General features: G+C 36.4%; 1 protein-coding gene across 2 annotated transcripts in view; it reads left to right on the forward strand.

Annotated features, from left to right (window-relative positions):
• Positions 1-23,863, forward strand: part of GABRG2 (gamma-aminobutyric acid type A receptor subunit gamma2) — a 54,827-nt gene that overhangs the window by 26,856 nt on the left and 4,108 nt on the right. For both annotated transcript variants that reach the window (XM_050312559.1, XM_050312560.1), the window contains exons 6-8: positions 153-290; positions 21,023-21,175; positions 22,664-22,869. In XM_050312559.1, coding sequence (XP_050168516.1) covers positions 153-290; positions 21,023-21,175; positions 22,664-22,869 — 497 coding nt within the window. The remainder of the gene's footprint in view (positions 1-152; positions 291-21,022; positions 21,176-22,663; positions 22,870-23,863) is intronic.

Here is a 23,863-nt window from a genome sequence, read left to right on the forward strand (position 1 = left end):
GTACCTTGGGAAAAACATATCTATAATTTATTTGTAATATGCTTCTCCAGTTTTTTTCAGAAATAAAAAATAGTATTTTTACTACCCAAAGTACACCCAAACCCTAGCAATGACTATCAACCAAAGCCTTCTGTATTTTCCATTGCAATAAGATGGCTATCCAAGAGAAGAGATCATTTACCAGTGGAAGCGCAGCTCAGTGGAGGTGGGGGACACCAGGTCCTGGAGGCTTTACCAGTTCGCCTTCACAGGATTAAGAAACACAACTGAGGTGGTGAAAACTACTTCAGGTAAGACAACTGGTGTGTTTACCTCCAGGTTCATTTCAGATTTTATTACCAGAATCAAACGAAGAAAGATATCTCTGCTTAGAACTTAGCATTGGCACTTTTCAGTACAATTACAAGCTTTTAAATAACTGTGGAACCATCCAGGCTTTAGTATTTCTGAACAGCTCACAGGAAGGAAAACAAGGTATTGTCTTCTGTCCATTCCTATCCCCCAAGAGGTATGTAGGACTGCTGGGAGAAAGCCACTGTTGCAAGGGTGGGTGGGCAAGGGAAGTTCCTACACCGCTCCAGTGTAGAAAACAGCAGAGCTGAGCCACTAAATGATAATCTGATACTGATTGGAACATTTTATCATCCCTTCCAACTTCTAGACCCAGAAAGTAGGCCTGCACACAAATGAAATGGGAAGTCCCAACCCCTTTACTACAGAGGCTCTAAGTTAATTTTGTTCTTTAAAAAAAGACATATTCAACTCTCATTAAAGAGAAGAGGCTTACAAATAAGAGCCTCAGATGATTTTCCCACATATTTCTGTCTCCTTGGAAACAAGTAATGGAAATTAAAATGATAAATAAGGAAGTACTCAGCATTCAGTAACAATAAAATTTTAACTCTACTAAGAAGAAAAAGATATGATTCTAGAAATACGTATTTTTTTATTTCTTAGTGGAAAGAGAATCAGTGACTACGAGAAAGAAATGTAAAGAGGAATTGCATATTAACATGTTTGTATGTGCATGATATCCCTTCTCTTTTATTTCTTACTTTTGAAAAGAAGAATTAAATGTAAGCAGGTTTGGTTTTTTTCAGGTTGCTTCCAATTTTTACCTTATTCTTCTGACAAGTATATTAATTTAAATTCAGACATCTGTGTTAATTCTGGCTTCAGAAATACCCCCATCCATTTTATTTCTAAAAGGTCAGCATTGCTGTTATATGAAGTGAGACACACTAGAGTGAGACTGCTGTGCATTACACAGGTGTGCAAAGAAAGGTGAGAATTAATTCAAGTTCCAGCTCTTGAATCATGGACATTAAGTACCAACAACATGTTTAGTCTTATGAGCAAAACTGGGGGTTGGCTCTGTTGGTTAGAGCATGGTGCTAATAAAGCCAAGGTTGTGGTTTTAATCCACATATGGGCCATTCACTGAAGAGTTGGACTCAATGATCTTTGTGGGTCCCTTCCAAGTCTGAATATTTGGTGAAAAAAATGGAATGCAGCCTCCTAGCTGTAGCCATGTTTGCCTAATGGTATCTTCTTCCGTTTTAGCCAAGGAAGATATTTAGTCAAAAATTCCAGAAAGCATCTAACTTTTCTCATTTTCCCAGAAAAATAAATATAAATGTACAAAATAGGACAGGAGAGCAGCATGTGTGTGAGCCAGAGCTGTTAATAACCACTATTAGACATTGCACATTGCTCTCAAAGCAAAAATATAACCAGCAATACATCTCCCCTCAGACTGCACAAAAGGCAGCAGTGTATCAAAGTGTGTTCTAAAGTCTCATCCTGCCCAGGCTGAAAACTAACTATAGTTCAACCTTCATTTGCGTTTCCTTTATTTGCTATTTTCATTAATTTTCTGCTTGAGCAGAATCTCTAATCAACTCTTTTTTTGACCAGAGGTAGAAAATTATAAAAACTTAACATGCTACGAGTTCCTTATCCCCTGATTCAGCACGTCTTGCACTGGTGAATCAAAAGCACTCTCCGATGTTCTGTTAATGTGATCAAGGTACATACTGGGAAATAGTAAAACTCAGAAAGCAAAAATACACTTTTCCATGCAAAGAAAACTTTTTTTTTTTCCCACGGGATATCCATTCAAGCTTGTAGCTTGAGTACTGCCTGGAGTACTACCATAATGTTGCATCTGTAATTTTTCATATGATGACGCACACCAGTCCACCTAATTTGCATTAAAAGAGAAGTATTTTTGGGTGTCAAAATGAAAATATTATAGAGCTTACGTAGAATCACATAATAAAACAAAAGGTGTCTGATGCTAATGAGAAGCTTCAAGGAAGTTTTTCTAGAGAATTCTCTCAACTCAGATTTGACCAATGAGAACAATAAGCTTTAATCTTTCTGATTGCTACTGATACAGAAGTATAAAATTTGCAAAATATAATGCATGCGTGGATTACATTGATCAGGACACACTGCACTTTGGGAACAGGAAAACAAGAACATTTTAAAATTTGAAAGTAGTTACTGTATTTAAAGAGTGAAAGATTTAGGAAGGAAATAATCAAATGCATAAATATAAAAAGATCAGTAGTTGTTAGAAAAAAAAATTCTGGGTGGCTGTAGAAGTCCATGAAGGCTAGAGAATGTGATACTGTTGCAAAACCCACAGCTTCTGGAATTCATTACTCAGTCTTGTATGTAAACTTGGAAAAATGTTCACTGCTCTGCTCTGTGAAAAAATTCTGCTTGATTAAAAGCAAAATCACTTTTAAGTGCAATATTTTAAAAAGACAGGGTAGTGCAGGGGAGTGTCATAATTAAAGGGCTTAGAAAACATGACCTGTGGAAATGCTTGGAAATACGGAACTAGTGTGAAGAAAATGGTGATCAAAGGAATAAAACAAACATACTGTTTTAAAACCATAATAATGATCAGTACTGGTACATGTTGCTTAGGAAGATAGTAGAAACCCTAAAATCAGAGGGTTTATGAAATTGTACCACAGAAAAGGGGAAAGGTCTAGCTTTATGAATTTCATAAAAAATACTAGACAAACTGGATTTCTGCTCACTATTCCAGTGGTTTTGAATGTAAGAAAGACCGTATTATGCAAATCAGTACATGTGTAATTATTCAGGACAGATGGAACTTCTGGTATTCCCAGTTCATTTCTGTGACTGGGCATTTCCTTTTTTAGACCAGACATTGTCTACTGCTTATTTACAGAGCCTGTCCTGAATTTTTAATTAGATACAAAGGCATTATAAAACTAATCAATAAATAACAGTCCAACAAAGCTGCACAGGATCCACAAGACTGGTCAGCCAATATCTGTAAACGCCTTTTTATTTCCTTCCAGTCCTGTGTTTTACAGAGCTAATCAGAGCTGTGCACTAGAGAAAGTGTATTGCTCATAACTGATAAACAGTGTCAAATTGGTAATTAAATAATTATCTTGCTGTGCATCTATTAAGCCACGTAAGTAAATCTGCGTCGAGTTTCTTTTTTATCAGAAAAATGTGGTCAATGCTATTATTTTGTGGAAGAGGATGTATTTGCAGGCCTTTATACTTTATTTTAATGTTGTATTGTAATGAATTGAACTGTTGGCAGACAAGCAGTCCCCAGAGGTTCCATAATGCTCAAAAAACCAGGAATCTTCTTCCGCTTCTTTAATAAGGCAAAATATAACATGACAGTTGCAAATCATATTTGAAGATCTGTGTTGAGAAATAGGCCACTAAAAAATGGCCATAAGTGGACTGCCACTTCACCTAGAAATCCCCGACAGCCCCATACACAGCCCTAGGTTCTAGGATGGGTTGACTATAGTATATGGCATTGTCAGGGAGATCCCTCTGAGAACTGAAAACATTCCCTGTCTGAAGATTTTGATCTAATCAATAGGTACAAGATATCAGTACCTACATTTTGCTTTTGGCAGAATTTAAATATATTTTGTATCCACTTTGGAGAAGAGCAAATAATGACATAAGCTGTAAGTCAGAAAACCCAGATAACTATTAAAGTCTTCTGTGTGTCTTTATTGTTCTCTTTATGGTATAGGAGGTATTTATCTCAATATCTTTGCCTGTTGAAAAGCTGTATAAAATTATTATCTTAAATGTGCTTGCTAAAAGAATATTGCCTCTGTAGGACACTGAAACATTCAGTAAGCAGACACAGCAGACTGAAAGGCCTATGTTTATGTGTGCTTCTTCAAAGGAAATCATCAGTTCTAAGCCAGTGTCTTTCAGATAACTCTAAAATATCTTAATAGCTATACCTTAATATTTTACTCCCTAATAAAAATAGTCATCTGTCCAGAAAGAGAGTTAACTGTAGCAGTTATTAATATAATAAATAATAAGTCCCATGGGGACTACAGCGACCGCAACGTGATGTGTAACATGAGAGGTCGTTCATTCAAGGAGTCCCAGTTTATATAGCAGTTTCAAATGCTGCCACGTCACACAGGTAACTTCTTAAGCCAATCCCATACAAGCATTCAACAGAGCATGTGTGACCGAGTACTTAGAACTACAACTCCCAGGATGCTTTGCAGCACATGGTGTAACCAGACCCCATAGTTAACAGGTAATATTTTTCCTTATAAATTATTCTTTTTGTTTATTCAAACTCTCCCTTATTTCAACTCACATGAACCGCTCTTTAACATTACTGTATCCAACACATCATTTGAGAGAAAACACTGGAGGAGTTAAATTTTTTAACTTTCTTATACCACCATTATGAAGGGTTACAGACACTCCTGTGAGAAGGAGTTTTGTAGTGATGGCAGCTTACAACAGTTTATTATTGTTGTGCGGGAATAAAAACCAGACTAAAGTAACACACCTGAATATTGTTTTTTAGAAGTATAAGGAATAACAGACACTTCTAGAATGTGAATACCAAATTTTTCTCAAATAATCTGGATACTCCTGTCTGGTCAGTCATCCATCAAACTATAGCAATTAATGGATGTTTGCTAAAGTTTAGCTATCGAAAAGATGGTTCATTGAAAAGAGTCTACATTTCAGGATCATATCTTCAAAAAGCAAAAATGCAGTACAATTCCCTCATTCCATACCTGTTGTGTATTCCACATTTTCTCATCCGAGTTGGTTAATTGAGTGGCAAATAATTATTTACAGATGAATTCCCATGACTGCATAAATGAAATAATTCAGTAAGCAGCTTTTTGCACTCTCCCTGGTATGCAGGCATTCAACATTTGTGTACACACACTTGTTCAGAACTGTGAAGCCAGAACTCAGAACCATTTCTCCTTACATAATTCCTGTAGAGGCAGACAAGACTACAGGGACAAACCAAAGGCTTCCCAAGAAAGTCTTCAATGAACTGCAGACAAAAGGGACTGAGGAGTCCTGAAATGGCTGGGAAGGGCTCAAATCAACTGCTTTTGGGGCTGTTCTCTACTGGCTGCTTTAGCCCTTGACTGAAAATCTACATAGTTGAGTTCCCACTTTCTTTAGTTATTCAGGCATCTCTCTGATGATCATCTGGTCTGTAGGTTGTTTTTAAATCGCTATAGATGCATTCTTGTGACAGCAGAGCAATAGGAAAAATTATGCCCCCTTAACAATATAGGCTGAGGCCAGGGAATTTAACACAAATGTCATATCCAGCAAGAAAGGCTATGGATCCAAGCAACACAGATAATTAATAGCCAGGTTTTGCCTGTTTTTTTGCTCTATGTTCAGTTATGATCACAGTAAAAATTATCTTTCCAGTTTCTGTGACAAGGGTAGCTGCACCCATGTGAGAAACATTTCCATCCTCTTGCCAGTTGCTGTTAGACTCCTTGGAAAGAGCTGGATAGTGAGAGGTGAGACCCCCGAGCCATGGCAGCAGCGATGGAGCTGGGACTGAGGGTGGAAGGGACTTCACCACTTTGGTGTTAGTGCAGAAAAGTTTCCAGAGCACAAACACTCCTTTCCTTTGCTATCTCTTTCACAGTGACAGGTTAGATCTTCTTCATTTAAGAGGCAGGGAAGAGGAGCAATATTATTTCTGGGAAATCAGTATGTTTCAAATACTCCCAGATTGAAAGAATCTGACCTTTCTCTTCAGGTTTGTATCTACATAGCTTCAGGTTTACGCATTCAAGCCCACCTGCTTCTAACTAACTAATCATATAAAGAGTTGAAAGGCTCTTCGATGATTATTTTTCATCTTTTGAGAGGGGTTGAAGGCTTTCTTAAAATTCCAGTGACAGTAATTCAGCCTTTTTTTTATCCTCAGTTATTCCTAGACTGAATGTCAACTGACTCACCTCAGCAAAGTGAAATCACGACTGTCCCTGAGGAAAAGGGTTGTGGGGCCTGCAAATTTGTTCAGTCTGCCCCAGTATGACTTCCCAACTGAACAGACTGTTGAGGGTCAAGTTTTTTTTCCAAGTCTGTCTTTCTTAAGGTTTGCCATATCTGAAAGCATGACTTGCTAGAGCTTAAACTGAGCTTTAGAAAGGGCAGCTAAAAAGAATTAAAGTACAAGTAACCAGAAAATAAGGGATAATGTGGGATCTTACAAGTGTTTTCATTGAACCTCTTACTGGGTAATTACAAAAGCACAGATATTATAGGCAAGATTGGTTTTGCATTAAATATAGTTTTGTGGATTTATAATATATTTGTTTAAATAATATTTGTTCATTTAATAGGAAGAAAATAATTTGATATTTTAAGAAATTTAAATTATTTAAAAATAAAGAAAAACCTGAATTTTTATGCTTTTAATTTTATGATAATCTTATGATAATCAGCAACTTAGTAGAGTAAGTCAAAATCTTGAAAACTTTCCTGCAAATAACTAAGCACACAAATTTTTGTGATGCCTCTAGTGTCCCTATGAATATATTTTCATAAGTACTGATGACTCTTTAAGACAGAAAGCATATTAACATCCCAAATCCCTTTTATAATTCCTGTTTGGTAAAATGGAATGAAATCATCATACTCCAAACAATCACTGACTTCCACAGAAACATCACAAGACAAAATATCCTTTCCAGTTGGAGCTAGATGTAATTACAATGAATTGCAGAGAGAAATCTTTGGTCAAAGGGATTAGACACAATGGCTTAATAGTTAGAGAACAGTGTATAGTCAGAATTATTTTAGCATTAAAATAAGGCTGAGCATGAAGCATTTTTAGGGGAGTTATCTTTTAGAGTAAGTAAATATGTTTAAATTACCATTCAGTGGTAAAGTCACAAAATAATCTCTGTAACCTGTGAATTGATCAGTCTCAATCTGACAGTTCCTGCACTGATGTTTCACTTCCAGACCCCTTTTTTGTACAAAAAAAAATGTTTGTAGTATGATGATTAAAAGATAATTTCTTTCACTTTTTTGTCCCTTGGTCTTACATTACTCATTATCTTCCTGCTCTTTTAGTGGAGAAATATAAATTAATTAAGGATGTTTGAAGATGATGACAGCTCAATGTTCATGATGTGTATAGTGCAGGGATAGTTCATTGAAATAGGTTTAGTTTTGCCTGGAGGACATATATGTCCTAAATAATAAACATATGCTCTAAGGATGTTCTTAGGTAAATCCCTTCAATTTGCAAGTGCAATTTCGAGCTTCCCAATCTCCTGTCATTACACAGCATTTTTAGTAACCTACTTATTTAAGATGCTGTTTTGTCGAGGGAGGTTGCCACTGTATTTGAGCAGATATAACTGAAAGAGGCTGGGTGGAAGTCAGTTGTTACACACAAGTCTGGTAGCATCAATGAGAACTGATAACACTTAAACCCAGCCAAATATCCCATGTAAAAAGCAAATGAAACTAAATGAACATAACCAAGTTTAAGACACCTTCGCAGTGAGCTTTAATTTTTATTTTTTTTTATAATCAAATACAATGGGAGGGTCAAAAAGAAAATGCACTACGGTGTTAAACAAAAATGTGTGCAGTATGTACAAACTACAGTACGTACAGTATGTGTACAAAGTACTTTGCTTTACCTTGTGACTAGAAAATGTTCTACTTCCATTTTTAGATACGTTATCTACACAATTCCACAAACCCATGCTACAATGCTGACAACACTTTCTTGCAGAGTAGTAGAGTAAAATAATGTTAAGCATGGCAGTAACATTCAAATAATTGTCATTATCACTGTACATTTCTCAAACATTAACTCCCTCATTTCGTTTTGTTAAAACGAATTCTTAATTGTAAATAGTGTTTTTACACTGCCATTTGAAACAAGGCATAATTGTCCTCATTTCAACGTACATTACAGAAGCTATAAATATGCCACTTTTCTCAAAAATTGATACACTCTATTAAGTGAGTTCTTTGTTACTCTCAAGAAAACTGCATAATTAAGGCTAAAGAGGTATAGGATAAAACTGAGGTAATAATACTTTCTTGTGTCGTGTTGTACATAGAAGAATTTGAAAATATTTTCCAAGATTTAATGCATAAAATACCACAACACCCTTTGTGTCTCTTAATGCTAGTAACTACAAGTGATCAGAAAACTAGACAGCAATTGCTATTTGTTCTTTCTTGGAATATAGTTTCAAGAAATGAGAAAATTATCAAAAAACTTGACTATTGCAAGTAATGTGTTCTTGTTGATTGTAGCTCAATTTCTTCTACTTTAATCTTGAGAATATGAATTTGAAGAGGAAGTAGAGCCATGCTCTGTAGGTAACAACCAGTGACACAATACTGCTTCCATTCAGAGTGCATAGGTTAAAAACTCCCTGAACAACTCTCTTCCCTTACCTCCCTTCGAAAGTCCTACAATGGGTTCACAACCTATGGGTTCAAATTACAGATAGCAATAACTGTTTGACCTTACTTTACACCCTTTTCTAGTTATGAAAAACGCTAAACCACACAGTCATTAAAGAATTGGAATGATTTCTTTGATTATTTTCTGCTGTTACTCAGTAACATTTATTTCAAAACAAAACAAGTTTGAATACTTCCAACCACCCTTGTAAGTTCACCAAAATTCCCCTTCTTATCTCACTGTAGCAAATTACTGGTCTGGAACACAGCTATTAGATTGTTCCAGTTGCAAAGTCCCGAAGTGAAACAGTAATATCTTGGAAATGCCTATGTTAACTTTTATGACAGCATATTGTCAACTCCAGCTATGTTTGCTCTTGTGCTAAGGATTTGAGCTAAGAAGTAATAGTTCTTGAATAATTCTATTATTTGCTTTGATCCTGGGAAAAGCAAAAGTATTGCTGAATATGAAGAAAAAAAAATTTTCTTTCCACTATTATTTTAAAAAAACAAGAATTGCCAAAAACTGTATGACTTGATTTAGAGAAAAAGGAGCAGGCTTTCAGGTATAGGAAATCTATGATATCCTCCTGTTCAGAGAGAGACAATATATGTCTGGTGACAAGAAAAGTAAAGAACTTCACCAAGAGATTTTATTATTAGTGAATAGTGCAAATAGTAAAAACCAATTATGACTTTGTAATTCAGAGAATTGAAGTGAAAAAGGAAGAAATAAATGATCTGAATATTGGATTATGGCAACACGACATCTCTCTGTACTCCTGAACTGGCTCGTTTTATATGTCAAGAGCAAATTCCAGCAGTGCCCAGGGTGTCCCCCCACAGAGGGTATGGCATTGCGTGCCAGTCGTGCCAGCACGATTTCAGAGCTCTGCCATGGCCAAGACTGTAGCTGTGGAACTCCCTGCCAGGCAGCTGGTGGAGGATAACTCAGCTGGCACTGGGGGTGATGGTGCCTGTCTGTGTAGGACGATGAACCGTTGTGTACTTGCAGCAGTTACCACACCTCTGGAACCTCTTCTTCCTGACGTGGCTTTGCAATTAACAGGACCCCCTAAACATAATGTTGTGTTGGTGAGACTGGTGAGTTTGGAGAGGAAAAATCTCTACCTCGTCTCTTTCTCTGTGGCCCACTTAATTCCTACTGACACATCCTTAAAAGTTTAAAATGGATTTTTGTTTCCTGATGTGATGAGAGGTTTTCTCTAGGGATAATTAAGTAGGAATGGGTAGATCTGTGAGAAGGGCCAGTTTCTTGTGGATTTGCATCTCATGGTAGAATTCCCTTCTGTCTAATTAACATGTAAATGCCATTTTCAGCAGCTGAAAGCACCTCATAGGAGTTCTCTAAGTCATTTCTTAACCCTTCTTAGGAGGAGGACTGTATGGAGTTGCTGATGTTGTGGAAAGCAGCAGCCCCATTATATGCAAATTCCTCTATCTTTCTTTTTGACACTTTACAACTTCTGCCTTAATATTTATAATTTATCAATATTTTCAGAATTTGAATCAAGGACTGCCTGAGATAATATGACCTTGACTTCTCTTAGATGAACAGGATAAAAAGCAATGTAGTTCTGTAAGTTTTAACTAAAGCCTGAACAGTACCACTTTTGAGGCTTATAGAAAAGGGCTATTCATTATTTACCTCAATTTTAATTACATTTCACAAGCCATTGTAATTCCAACCTCTGGATAGGACTTAAGCTCTATGAGCCAAAATATCCCAATAAGAATATTAGGAATTAAAGTGAAATAAGGAAACAACTGAAATAATCTGAGAAGTGTTCAGCATAATATTTGTAGATTGAAGAATGGCAATTATTTTATGCCCAGTTCAGATAAGGAGTTTGGATTTAGTGTGCAGAATTAAAGAGAAAGTAATTTTCTAATATACACTCAGCTTTTGTAAGAAGATCCTCTAGCAGACTTGTGAGCAAAAATTTTATGCAGAAATGTACTTATAATAATATTTGATTCTAAGACCTTTGAAAATAAGAAAATTCAGGCCAAGATGAAGTTCTTCATAGACAGAGCCTACACTTCAGATTAGGCTAGTTGAATGCGGGAGCTTCATTCCACCTGTACTAGCTAAAATCAAAGATGAACGTATGAGAATTGTTAATATACGTATCTGAATGCAGTGCTGTAGGGATTATCTGTGCATAAAAGTTACAATATATTATAAAATCAATTTAAAGGAAAAAGTAGCCTTTCAGTAGAGGGCAATGAGCAAAATTATTTTTGATATGGCAGAGCTCTAATTCTATAATTCATTTGCTCTGGAAATGTAAACTTGGGAGATATTAACTTTTTTCTTCTAGATAAAATTCCTGTTATAGGGGAATTCTATTCCAAAATCAGGGTTGCTAGCTCATGCTAAAACAAATAAACAACAAATAAATTGTTTCAAGTTGAAAACTACTTGGAGAACTTTATGCCTGTATTCATATTTTCAAACATCCACTTGCCTTAAAAAGATGTTCACATAGAAATGTTAGGATCAAGAAACAAGGAGGAAACTACATCAGTAAAACATGTATTTTTCAAAAACTACCACAAGTCATCTTCTTTTGAACTTCTAGAAATAATAAAATTAGTTTAAAATTGATCTGGCTAGGAACAGTTGGGATGCAATTTTGGAACACGGCTGTCATTTCCATGATAAAAACTTGAAGTCGTAACAATAAACAAGCCTCCGACTTCAGTACAGTGAAAAAGAGTAAAAACAGTATTTAAATGGTCTCTGGGCAACTCTTTTTCTCCCACCTGCAGTATGTGCATATGAAGGGCCAAGTGTTTGCTGAGGAGTGTGGCAGCAGAGCTGAACTAGAAGGGACCCAGCTGCTGGGCACACACCATGGAGGAGCCACGCTGCATCTGTCTGGCGGGAATGCTGCTTTCTTAAAGGAAACTAGATGGCATTTCCATATGTACATGCCTTCCAGGAAACTCATGAGCCCCCTCAAAGCAAATATTATTTTGTTGGGTGTGAGAAATTAATGCTTGCAATTTTATTGCTTTTGCATTTTGCGTTTTGAGTATCCTTCTCTCTTATGGAATCTGAAGTAACATCATGACTGTTTCATAGAGAATCTCTATAACAAGCTACACATGCAAGGTATGAATGACCACTGCATCATTTCTACATCTAACCTATCATCTCGCCCTGAAGTCTAGCAACCTCTACAGAAAGATAAAAGCAAAAAGCATTGGAGGACTTTTCGGGGCATTTTAACCTTCTCTGGTGCCTAGCATCTGTCCCAGCCTTATCTCCCTGTGGAGTTACAAACACAGTATCTGAATTTCTAAAAAATACTGCAGGAGCCGTCACAAAGGTCTCACTTTCAGTGACTTCATATTACATCACTGATGTGCAGGGCACACTCCAGCCTACATGGTAAAGATCAATCCAGAGCTCCCTCACCAAGTTCCTGTGGGACTACAAATGCATCCCTTTCTGGATGCCACACAGTGTTTCAGATCTAGAATTGCCAGTCCATTCTTAAAAGCTTTCTAGGACATAACATTTTCAAATGTTAAGAGAAGAAAGCCTCAAAAAAGCATAATCCATAGGATTCACAATGTCATAACCTCACTTTTAAGAAAAGATTAAGAGGTTTCACTTTCTGGCCTGAAAACGTGCAATGTGATGGCGTACACACTGCGACATGGAATGGAGACTCCCAGGGGAACCTGTGTTGTAGTAGCTGTGAATGTTATCCTGAATGTGTCTATTTGAGAAATAAATAGTTCTTCAAAGGTCTCCTCTTGAAAAGAGCAAGCCATTTAAATACCTTGTAGGATTTGGACTAGAGTGATTACATACACCTAGAAGCTCTACCTTTATTCCTGTGAAGCTGGTAACTGAAGCTTCAAGATGGTATCTGTAGTCTTTAAAGAATTTTTTTAAATCCTAAGCTTGATCTGTTTGACTTCAAATAGCAACACTGGTTATAAATTATTCATGATTCATAGCTGTCTCTTCTGAGAGATGACCTTCAAACTAAGCATCCTCTTCATCTTCTTCCCTTCAGGCCTGTTGCATGTGGGCCTATGGCTTATCTTAGTCCTGGTATTAAGTGTAATTTCATAACATTATTTCATTGCTTGCCATTTTTACTAATTTCTCTTTCTCAATTTCTCCAACATCTTCTACTTTAATTCTACATTTATTTACTATTTCAATCATAACCTACTTCCTTCTGCTTCAGGGCCTTTATTTCTTTTCTGATTTTAAAAATCCCTCTTCCCCTCCCCTTTGGAATAACTAAAGACTTACTGGTTTTGAAAGCTTCTTTTTCTTTCCTTCAACAATTTTACTTTCTACCTGATGTCAATAATATCCTACTAGAAAGTTTAAGAGGTTAAAAATACACCCAAACATTTGTCATCTGCTTTCTTCGCATATGAATAACTGTTCTATTAGAGCTAGTTTCTTCCATTTTATTTCCTCAGCAATCACACCTTAGACTATTTTGCAACATCTACTTTTGCCAGTGGATGTTTCTGCTGTTACCTGTTAACTGTGATTGTGAACAAGATTAATTTGCACATTGTTGACGGTTTGCACCTGGCTTCTGCAAGATAAAATACTTAATAAACCAGAAACAATTTGGAATCTGCACACAGATCACATCTTGTCCGCAAGGCAAACTGATAGCAGGAGGAAGAGGTTAGTGTTTACTGCTCAAATGTAAGTTGAGCATAGTGTCTTCTAGAAGAATGTCTCAAATTGAAAAACAAATACATTGCTGTGCAATGCAGTTAGGATTCATCCTTTGGAATGTAAATTGAAAGGCAGGCTTGCAGCTATCTGAATCCCAGAGATAATCTCATATAAATGGACTACAGTGCAACCTTTGTCAAAATCTTAACATTATTTTGCCTCATTACATAATCAAAGTATAATCACAGCTTCAAAATGGGTATTTAGAGTTCCCACAATTCAATCAATTCAATTTTTAGGGGAAATCACTCCATCACTCCCTACACTTGCTGTGTTGTTCCAGCAATGACTGTGGCTGGTACATTCTCTGTGTAATGCCAGCAGCCAGGTAGGGACTGGCATGTCATCCTTGTGCTTCAAGTCTATTACAAGCAAATATCTGCAATGCCATGGCAGATGTTCTTTCTTTGTCCTAAAGACTAAACATTTACAGGATTATATTTCAAATCATGACATAATAGTGATATTTTGCTGCTAAACCTCAGGTGGAAAGAGATTGTTGAGCATTTTTGGAAAGGAAGAGACTTAATTATTAAATTTTTTTTGAACTTTGGCCCTTACGCATTCTAAAAATCAGTCAGTGAAAGAACAAAAAGCTGTGAAGGACAGAAACAATGAAAATGACATTTGGCAAAGAATGAGATAAGAAGGTCTCATGGTCGGATATCTAGGGAACAGCATTTTTTCTGGTTTTGCCTTTTCCCCAGGCTTTAATTTCTGGCTGTGGGAACCAATAAATCTCATACGTATCAGCTTATGATCAGTCCTGTAACCATATTTCTCTCCTGTCTTGATGAACAGTCACTCACATGCCCAGTGATCAAATACTTCAGCTGAAATTACTTTCCTGCAATATATGTAAAAACATATTGCACTGGAAGAGCGAGTATCATCTCTTCATGAGATCAATGACTGGCTTTAGAAGTACATTAGTACTGAACTAGACAGACTTAAGAACTTTCTGATCTGTTGGAAGAGTTTAAAAAAACCAGGGCACTAAATTTTACACAGGACAATAATTTGAATAGGTTAAATCTGAATCCTCAGTGTGACAGTTTAGAACTAATATTATATTTTCCTAATGCCACCGTAACAGTGCAAGACATCTCAGTGAACCACATCTTCAGGCTGACTCAGTACCCAAGAAAGTCACCAAGACAGCAAACTCCAAATATAGACCCTGTCAAGGCAAGAAAAGAGATGGGGAGAAAAGCCAAATTAAGATGCATCAGGACAAATACACCAATCTTAAGATACTTACATGATTTTTCATCCTAGATTAGAGCTGCACTGTACAATGTAATCCACAGTTTGACACTGGCTTGATTTGGGAGAGAAGTCTGATTCCTGTCTCCCATTGTCCCCTTTTCCTGCCTTTCCTGGGGGCAGTAATCTGCATCTAGGCACTGCTGAGCAAAGCAGACACCAGAGCTCTGGTACCATCACCTGATTTGACATGAAAGAGAAAAGGCTTTGTCCATATTCTATCTTTTTTTGTTTCCTTTAATTTTCTGTCTCCACTTGCAGTAGCTTTTGGGTGACCCTGCTGCCCTCCAGTGTACCAGAAATACAGAAGGGCACACAATGTGAAGGAAATCAGTTGTTTTACAGGCAATGCCCCACAATCTAATACCATCTACTTATTATTTGTTATTACAGAATAGCTGTATAAAAATGGCACCAGGCCTGACTCTTTTTAGAAGAAGGATTCATTTAGAATCTTTTTGGTCCTGTTTACTATTACTTTTATAGTCTATACTAATCCAGTAGCATTTAAAGAGCTAGAGAGAATAGGAACTGCCTAGCTTAAAGGAGATGTTTATAGAAATCGTATGCTACTACTTTAATGGTATTTCCATGTACCATGACTAAGCCCTAGAAAACACAAATTTTCCATTAAACTGCTATTACCCTGTTCTTTCTTTTAAAATAAACCAACAGTACTAGCTGTGATCTCTGCCTAACAGAAAAGGAGACTGTTGGCCATGTTAACAGTAAAAGAGAGAGAGAAAAAGGATGTATCTATTAGCTATTTATGAGGAAAAGAAGATAAATTCTGCTGCCACTGTTTTTCTTCATTAACAATTTATGAAGTTTATACTCATTAGTTGTAGCACAAAGGTGATGTTCCTTTGGTGATATTTCTACCCTACAAGAGTCAGTTTAGTCCTTCAAAGTGCCCCTCTGATAACAGAGCCATACAAGTCAGTTGTGCCATTTCAGTGTTTGTATAAACACTCAATGGCAAGAATAATTAAAAGTTTTTAAGAGTCAGTTTTCCACTGGCAGACTTGCTAGCGTTTCTCATTTCTCTTCTGAGGTGACAGTGCCCTCCTGTGGTTCGAGTTTTTCTATTTGCCTTTTTCTCTATATATACTCCATCTGGAAATATGAACTGGATAGGGCTTCAATATATAAACATGTCATTTATTTATGTACTTGTTTATATGAGATAATTATGAGAAAAGGTTCCATTTCTATCTATATTTTCATATGGTTCTTACAGCGAATATTTTTAAAAAGTTCTGGTTCTCTGCAGGGTTTCTGTGTAAAATGAGGAGATAAAAGCCCACTGGGAATCTGGACAGCTGGTGCATCTCTGGGTCTGTATGAACCGTGTGGCCAGTATTTGCTGCTCTGACAGAATTGTGCATATTACTTGACCTACACGGATCCTAGTTTTTAGTCATTTGATCTTTCCTTAAAGAACAAACGATGACCTGAGATTTTGGGAGAGTTTGGCTCATACGTTACTCTTCTCCTATCTGTATTTTTTTTTTCGGCAGCTTCACAGATCCATCTAGTAGAGGAACACTTAATTTTTAAAAAGATACAATAAAGATACTTGGTAGCTTTTTCTGCCGGTTAGTGATTCATCATCAATGTTCTCCTATATAATTAATTTTCTTCACAGATTTTTATATTTTTGGCACAAAAAGCACTAAATTATAAAAAATATCAGAATTACTAAAACACACATTGATTTTCATAGTATTAAACTCTGCCAAAAATATTTAAGGTAACCAAATATTCAAGAAAAATCCTGTTCAGACCCTGGGATAGAATACGTGCAGTTTCTCAGGGAGAAGAGCTCCACAATGAAACTCCTGACACCATGGAGTCAGCATGAGGTGATGAGCTCATGTGCTGTAAACTTTCAGCCCAACGTAGAGAAATTCTGATTTTAGGTGGTGAAATGTTTAATGGGACAAATACAGTTTGAGAAGAAGAGAGCCATCTCTACCATCCATTGGTTTTTGCTGTGCCATTCAGAGTGCTGTGTAGCTTTGTAAGAAACAGAGGAAGAAATTAAGTCTTCTTACAAACTTTCAAAAACCTTATGTGTATGAACATGTCTATGCAAACACTGGTTGTTTTCCAAAGCTTTGAAGTTACCCATTAAATATTTTCACAGAAATGCCAACGCATTAAAAGGCCAGCCCTTCATCTAATGGAATTTCCCTGTTCAAAACTCTATCGTAGAGTTAACAGAAAGCAACAGAGCACTGAATGCTCCCCACTCCAACCCATCTATGAGAATTAACTGAAGTGACGCATACAAATAACTTGACCAGGTGGCCAACATATGATTTTTGAAGCTCTTCTGCAGTTCTTTTAATAATTTAAATCCATCAGTGTTTTAAAAAACAGAAAGCAGAATCTCATAATAGCGTGAGACAATCACAGCTAAAAGTGTTGCTACCTAAACTATAATTAAGACACCAACTTCCTATGATGTTCTAAAGCAGTTCTTTTCTCTTGCATTTGCACTAGAGTCCAAATCACTTTTGAGTACAAATTAGAGGCTTGTTTCCCCAGTACCTTACACTTTGCACAGTCACTTAAACATGCATAAAGAGAGCACTAATGGGTATAATTTCCCATTCACTTTACACAGGTAGAAATGATTCCACAACCAGGAAGCAATGAAGGATCACATCCATTGTGCTGAGTAAATCAGTTAAGTACAGGGTACGTTCCCCTGGCTATGCTTCCTGGCCCCGCTAATTCCTTCTATTGAACCTTTGGGACTTAGGCCAGGATGTGCGCACAGAGGGTTCCTCACATCAGGAATTCACTTCCCCTACCAGCTAACAGAGCCTGAATCCTGGTATTTAAATCATTACATCACACATGTATATTAGGAGGAATTTGACAATTTCCGAAGCTCACATAGACTGCTTTGAGCCTGTGTAAAATAGGATGGAACAGGACTGTTAGAAATACAACCTTTTGTAAGGTCATGATCACTGAATACTGATGTATGCATCTCATTTTCAAAGTATCTCCTACTCTGGAAGTGACTTAAGATCCATGCACACTCTCTGTGTGCAGCAGAGGTTATTGCCACCAAAAGAAATACTCAAATTCCCTTTCAGAGAGACAGTATGAAAACGTTGTGTCTCAAGTCAGAACCCTGCCCTACATCTCGTGATCTTTCAAACATAATTGGCAGGAATATACACTAAGTAGAAAACAAGAGTATTTATACATAAGGATAAACATGACCTGGATAGCATTTTCCTGAGGGATTGTATTCTGGTTGAAATATATATCACCAAAGAAATTGATTAACTTGTTATTGTATCTTCAGATGACAAAGACTATGTCTATTACCTGTATATGCATACAAACACAGACTGATATAGAAGAATAGGAGAAATACATATATTCAGAGAGAGAAAAGGTCTAAATATATTAAGGATGAGTTGTTATGCTCTTCAGTGTAATAAGATTATTTTTTCCAGGGAAATTTTTTATTTCTTTAAAGATTGAAAATTATCTAGGTATTATTTTCTAGACATATGTAACAGTTACCATGGGCTGTAGAACTGTAAGGTCTCTGGTGAATGGCTAAGTAATCCAAAATCTTCTAATTATGGTGCCAAATGTTAAGTCCTTAAGTATCCTTACAAAGACACTGCCACATTGCATTATCATTCATTTCTAGAAAAATCCAAAAGTATATTAGTCCTCCAAAAGGAATCTGGCAGTCTGAGAAGCTTTCTTGCTGCAGTAGACAATATTGGATAAACAAGAGCCAGAGCTCAGGGAAAGAGGATGAGGTAATAATGAAAAGACTATCAATTTGTCAGCTGAGGACTAATGAATGACACTGTGCTAAGGATCAACTCTCAGTCATTTTTTTGCTAAAATAATGTCTTAGTTTGATAGCTTCATGCAGCCATCACACCAGGAGTGAAAAATCACTGGAGGCACAGAGATAATCTGAAAAAACCCAGAGAATATTTAAGCTGGTCTTAGCTAAAGAGCTGAGAAGTTCATGAATGGAGTCAAAAAAAAAAAAAAAAAGCCAAATGCGTTTAAAAATAGGGCTGGGGCAAGATTCCATCATAAAAGGTGTGATTAAAGCAAAGTACTGTCAAGTGCATGTTCCACAGAGGAGTTAATGCATTGGACATTTTGGATGGATGTGTTATGACAACTGATAGTAGGTCCTAAACTGCATATCTTTGGTCTTGCATTATTTTGTATGCTCAGAGTACTTTCCTTATTCAAAACATTAGAAGACACACTATAATTCCAACATCACTTACATAAACTAGGCATCCTTCAGCTACTTCCAAAGGCTCTGTAGCAAGTGCAACTTCAGGAAAAAGAAGCAACACAGAAATAAAACATCTGATTTTCAAATTTCAATTCCGAGCTAATTTTTTGTACCATTTTATGTTCTTATCTATGTTTGGGTTTATATTTCACCTCTTACTTTTGGTAATTTTTTGTCTCATTAAAGTTATATAACAGTGAGCATGAAAACCGTTTCTCCTTAAAAATGTTTGCATGGAAGTAATACAGCTCCTGTTTAAAAGGAGCTCTACCATGGCAGAAAAGAAAAATTAAATAGAAAGCTATTAAAGCGTGTATGATGGTGAGTAAATAAAAAGACAACTCCCAAAACTGAAAAAATAATCACTTCTTAGGAAGTTAATACATGATGAAAAGAGATCAAGAATGATTTATATTGCAATTTTGTGGCTTCAGTTTTATAGGGCTTCTGATGAGTGGTGATTTCTTATTTTCAGGGTTTCTTGGTATATGAAGGACCTACACATATAATGCAAACTTACCTTGGAACTAAGGGGGTAATAAGACTATAGTTATTACAATTGGTTGCTCCTAATCAGCCATATCTCCTTGTAAACCATATGTATAAAATTTGCCTTTTTTGTGGTTCTGGTAGAGTTGTATCATAATATAACTAACTTAAACTCAGTTAATCCCAGGAATATGGACATTCAATTTGAAAAAATAACATAACAAAGAAGCACCAGCTGAAGAATGATCTCTGAAGTTTCTTCTGTGGTCAGGTTCAAAGTGATTATTCTGGGGGAAATTAAAATTTTAATTATGCCTGAAAAGAGGGAGCTCAAAGTTAACTAAAGGTAATGATCTAAGCGGAATACACGTCAGCCACAGTGTCTCTTCGACAACGCTGGAAAATTATCTCACTCGAAATTTGCAAATCGTATCGTGTTTCTGTTTGAGACTTATCTGGGCTGCTTTTCACTGAATTGCAATGAAGTCTTTGTAGCCTGGGGTTCTGTAGTTCCTCTGATATCAAGATTTCCCAGGAGTGCTGTAATCTGAAGTAAAGAACTAGGGTTGATATTTTGGGGTTGGTTTTGTTTTGGATTGGTTTGGTTTTGTGGTGTTTTTTTTGTTTGTTTGTTTGGTTGGTTTTTTGTTAGTTTTTTTGTGGTTTGGTTTTGTTTTGTTTTGTTTTGTTGTTGGGTTGGGGATTTTTTTGGGTTAGAAAAGAATACATCAAAAATTGAAGCTTTGTTGTATCCCTGAATCCAGATGGAATTTACTTTATAATTTGAGAGAGGAAAAGAACCTGAAAAGAAAATCACAAACTACTGAATGGGAATGATGTGTTATGTACACCAGAGTAACTTCCAGCCTGGCTTGAGGGGGCATTTAGGAAATGTGGGTTTAAATTATTTTAGAGGAGAAAATACAACAGAAAACCTTCAGGCAAATAAAAAATTAATTACTGACACAGCCTAGCCCTGAAGAATAGTTGACAACATGGATAATCTAGGGAGTACATCTGAAAGCATGCAACATTTGAGAGCAGAATTGAGTATGCTAACAGGAACAGCATGGGGACTGGAGATGGCTAGACCACCACACACTCAGCTGCTGCCAGAGGACTATCCTGGGCAGTTGTAGGTGGTGAGGAGTGACTTGAGTAGAAGAAACCTGTCACACTATGCAAGGGAAATCTTACAGTAAAGTTATCTAAATGGATCCACAAGACTGTTTACTTTCAGAATGTGGAAAATTCACCAGCTCTTGAGCTAGACCTGGGTTGAAGAAGATGTATGAATGTATTTGTCATCAGTATCTCTGGTGAATCAGCTTAATATATATACACACCCCCCGAACTCCAGACATGGAATAGGAAAACCCTAGCTATTACATAGAAATTTTATGTTGGGTTTTTAACATATTTTATCTCATTATGCTTTTGTTTTACAGGAGACTACGTAGTCATGTCTGTTTTCTTTAACCTGAGCAGGAGAATGGGTTATTTCACTATTCAGACCTACATTCCCTGCACACTTATTGTTGTCTTGTCCTGGGTCTCTTTCTGGATTAATAAGGATGCAGTTCCAGCCAGAACATCACTGGGTGAGTTGATTTTTTCCTGGTTTTATTCAAGTGTTACGATGTTTAATTGACACCTCTGCAGATCATGAGTTTGTAGATGTAAGAGAAGAGACAATTTCACAAGAATTCTCCTCATTTAGAGGGATGTAGTGATTTCCAAGGAATAACACAGACAAGCCATATTTGCATCTCTTCCTTTTTACTGTGTCAGTTTCTGAGTATTGTAGATTGTCAAAGCTAAAAGCTTTTCCATTTTTTCTGATTCCAGCAGTACTTTTTATAACCGTCAAGATGATGGGGAACATTGCTGGATTAGAGGCAGGGACGCGGTAGTTTGACTTGTTCTCACCGTGACTGGCAATACAAATGAAGAAGGAATCCACTACTGAGAAGGAATCCACCTTTCTGGCTGCCTGCATGCCATAATGATAATAAGGGGAGAATGTAGCACCCTGACTTCTACTTTAGAGGCCAATAATCAAGTGTAGACTTCAGGCCAAAAAACCAACTGAATTTGGTGGTAATCATGAAAATGTGACATGCAACTAATCAGAATTAAAAATTTCTACACATTTAGCAACTGCTCCACAAATAAATGGAGACCAAATTAATCTTGCTTGTGCAAAGCAGCTGTAGCTATAAGAAACAGCAAAGTAGAAACATTCAACTAGAGAAACTCAAACACATTTTCTACTTCTGCATTAAATCCACACAAATGAGGATCATTTTAGTTTTTCCTTCTGCATTTTCATTTCTTCTGAGAACTACAGCATTGGAGTGCAAAATGAGGGACTCAATTTTTATTCCAGACTCTCTTGAGAGAAACACAAGAATAGAGGAACTGTAGTTCCCATGACAGAAAGTTTTAACTTTTTCACATCCTCTCTAAAAAGAGGTTATAAAATCTACTTTAAAGAAGTAGAAAATTAATAAAGGCATTCAGATACACAAAACACTTATCCCTCTGTTGAGAATTAGTCTATTTGTACCACTAAAAAGGTAAAACCAATGGTATGAAATTTGCCATGTACAATGTGATGGATTTTAACTGTTCTAATTAATTTGTAATGTTCTTCACATCATAGTACAGGGAATAATGTTCTGAAAGGGGAAGGGGTGGTGAGGTATGTCACAGTGCTTCACAGTTACAGACAGTTTCTAGCTCTGTTTAAGGGTTTGAGCACAAAACCTAAATTTTTAAATAAAAATCAAGGCTCCTAGAAGTAAACTACCAAACCAAAATCCTAAACTAAATTTCTTAGAATCCACCTAACCAAAATATTCTACAGAGCAACACTGGCAGTGGCCATGCAAAAATATCTCATACCGCTGTTAATCCCCTAAACTCTTACTGAATTCACATTTCATTGCTGGGATGTACTGTTTAATATCTTTGCTATCTGTTTGAACTCCAGGTGTACTTCAAAAGCAGTCAGAGAGAGGTAACTGGCAAAATCAGTTTGTTACTTGAAGTAATAATATTTCTGTTGTTTTCTATCTATCTACCAGGTATTACAACTGTCCTGACAATGACTACCCTCAGTACAATTGCTCGTAAATCTCTTCCCAAGGTCTCCTATGTGACAGCAATGGATCTTTTTGTGTCAGTCTGCTTTATTTTTGTTTTCTCTGCACTGGTGGAATATGGAACTTTACATTACTTTGTCAGCAATAGAAAGCCAAGCAAGGATAAAGACAAAAAGAAGAAAAACCCAGTATGTATCTTTTTACCAGCGAGGCCTAAAATTCAATTACTTTTTCTGAGAGAGCATTTAAATCTCTCTTTATAAATGTAGTTCTTTTCATACTTTGCTATTACATATATACTCTTCCTTTGTAATAGTAGAAATGCAAACATTCACCTTGAGAATGAAAAGCTCATGTATTACAGTTGTCTGCATGCCAGAGAAACTAATTTCTTAGAATAAAGATCCTTTTAACCAAAGTGTTCAGCGAAGCACAACTATAACCAAACCCATTATTTATCCCATAGATAGAGCTCTTGCTGTGACTTTTGTAGAAGTTTCTCAGTTTCTCTGTCTTAGCATTAACAATATTCTATGCCACTAACTTATGTCCATGTTATTGACATGACTTTCTTTCATATTATCAGGACTACAGTTAAACTTTTATATTCAAATTGCAGTGTGTGCTTTTTCTAATTTCCCCTTAAGCATCTGTTTCCATTGTTTCCTTATCTTCTTTTTCTTATATTTCTCACCTCCTTTACCTACTTCTCTTCCTTAGAAAGTGATTTGGCCAGTAGTTTATGATGATATTTATGGATGTATGCTACCCAATAATAAAAAAAATGTATATAATACCAACAATAAAAAAAAAATCCTGGAAGCACCCTCAGTAGAGATTTGGGCTTTTGCCCAAACAGGGAAAAAAAATGTTACTTATTTTGACCAGGACAGATTTCTCGTTGCTTTTAGCAACTGAACTGACAAGCCTGTTGTCTAGCATCTCTAAAATACTTAGTTTAAAATCAGAGGGTGAAAAGTAGCATAATCATCTACAGGAAAAAAAAAAGGGAAGAACGAGTGTTTTACATTAAAAGAGAGCATTTTGAAATCCATTTTAGGCATCTAGCAAAGAATAAAGTGATTTGGATTCGCTCTGCTGAAATATTCATCGACTTTTGAAGATACTCTCTTTTAGTTATAACACAGAGCACAAAAAGGATATAGAAAAAAATAACAATTA

The sequence above is a fragment of the Myiozetetes cayanensis genome, unplaced genomic scaffold (assembly GCF_022539395.1).
Source record: "Myiozetetes cayanensis isolate MyiCay16 unplaced genomic scaffold, myiCay2020 scf17, whole genome shotgun sequence".
Classification (NCBI taxonomy): domain Eukaryota; kingdom Metazoa; phylum Chordata; class Aves; order Passeriformes; family Tyrannidae; genus Myiozetetes; species Myiozetetes cayanensis.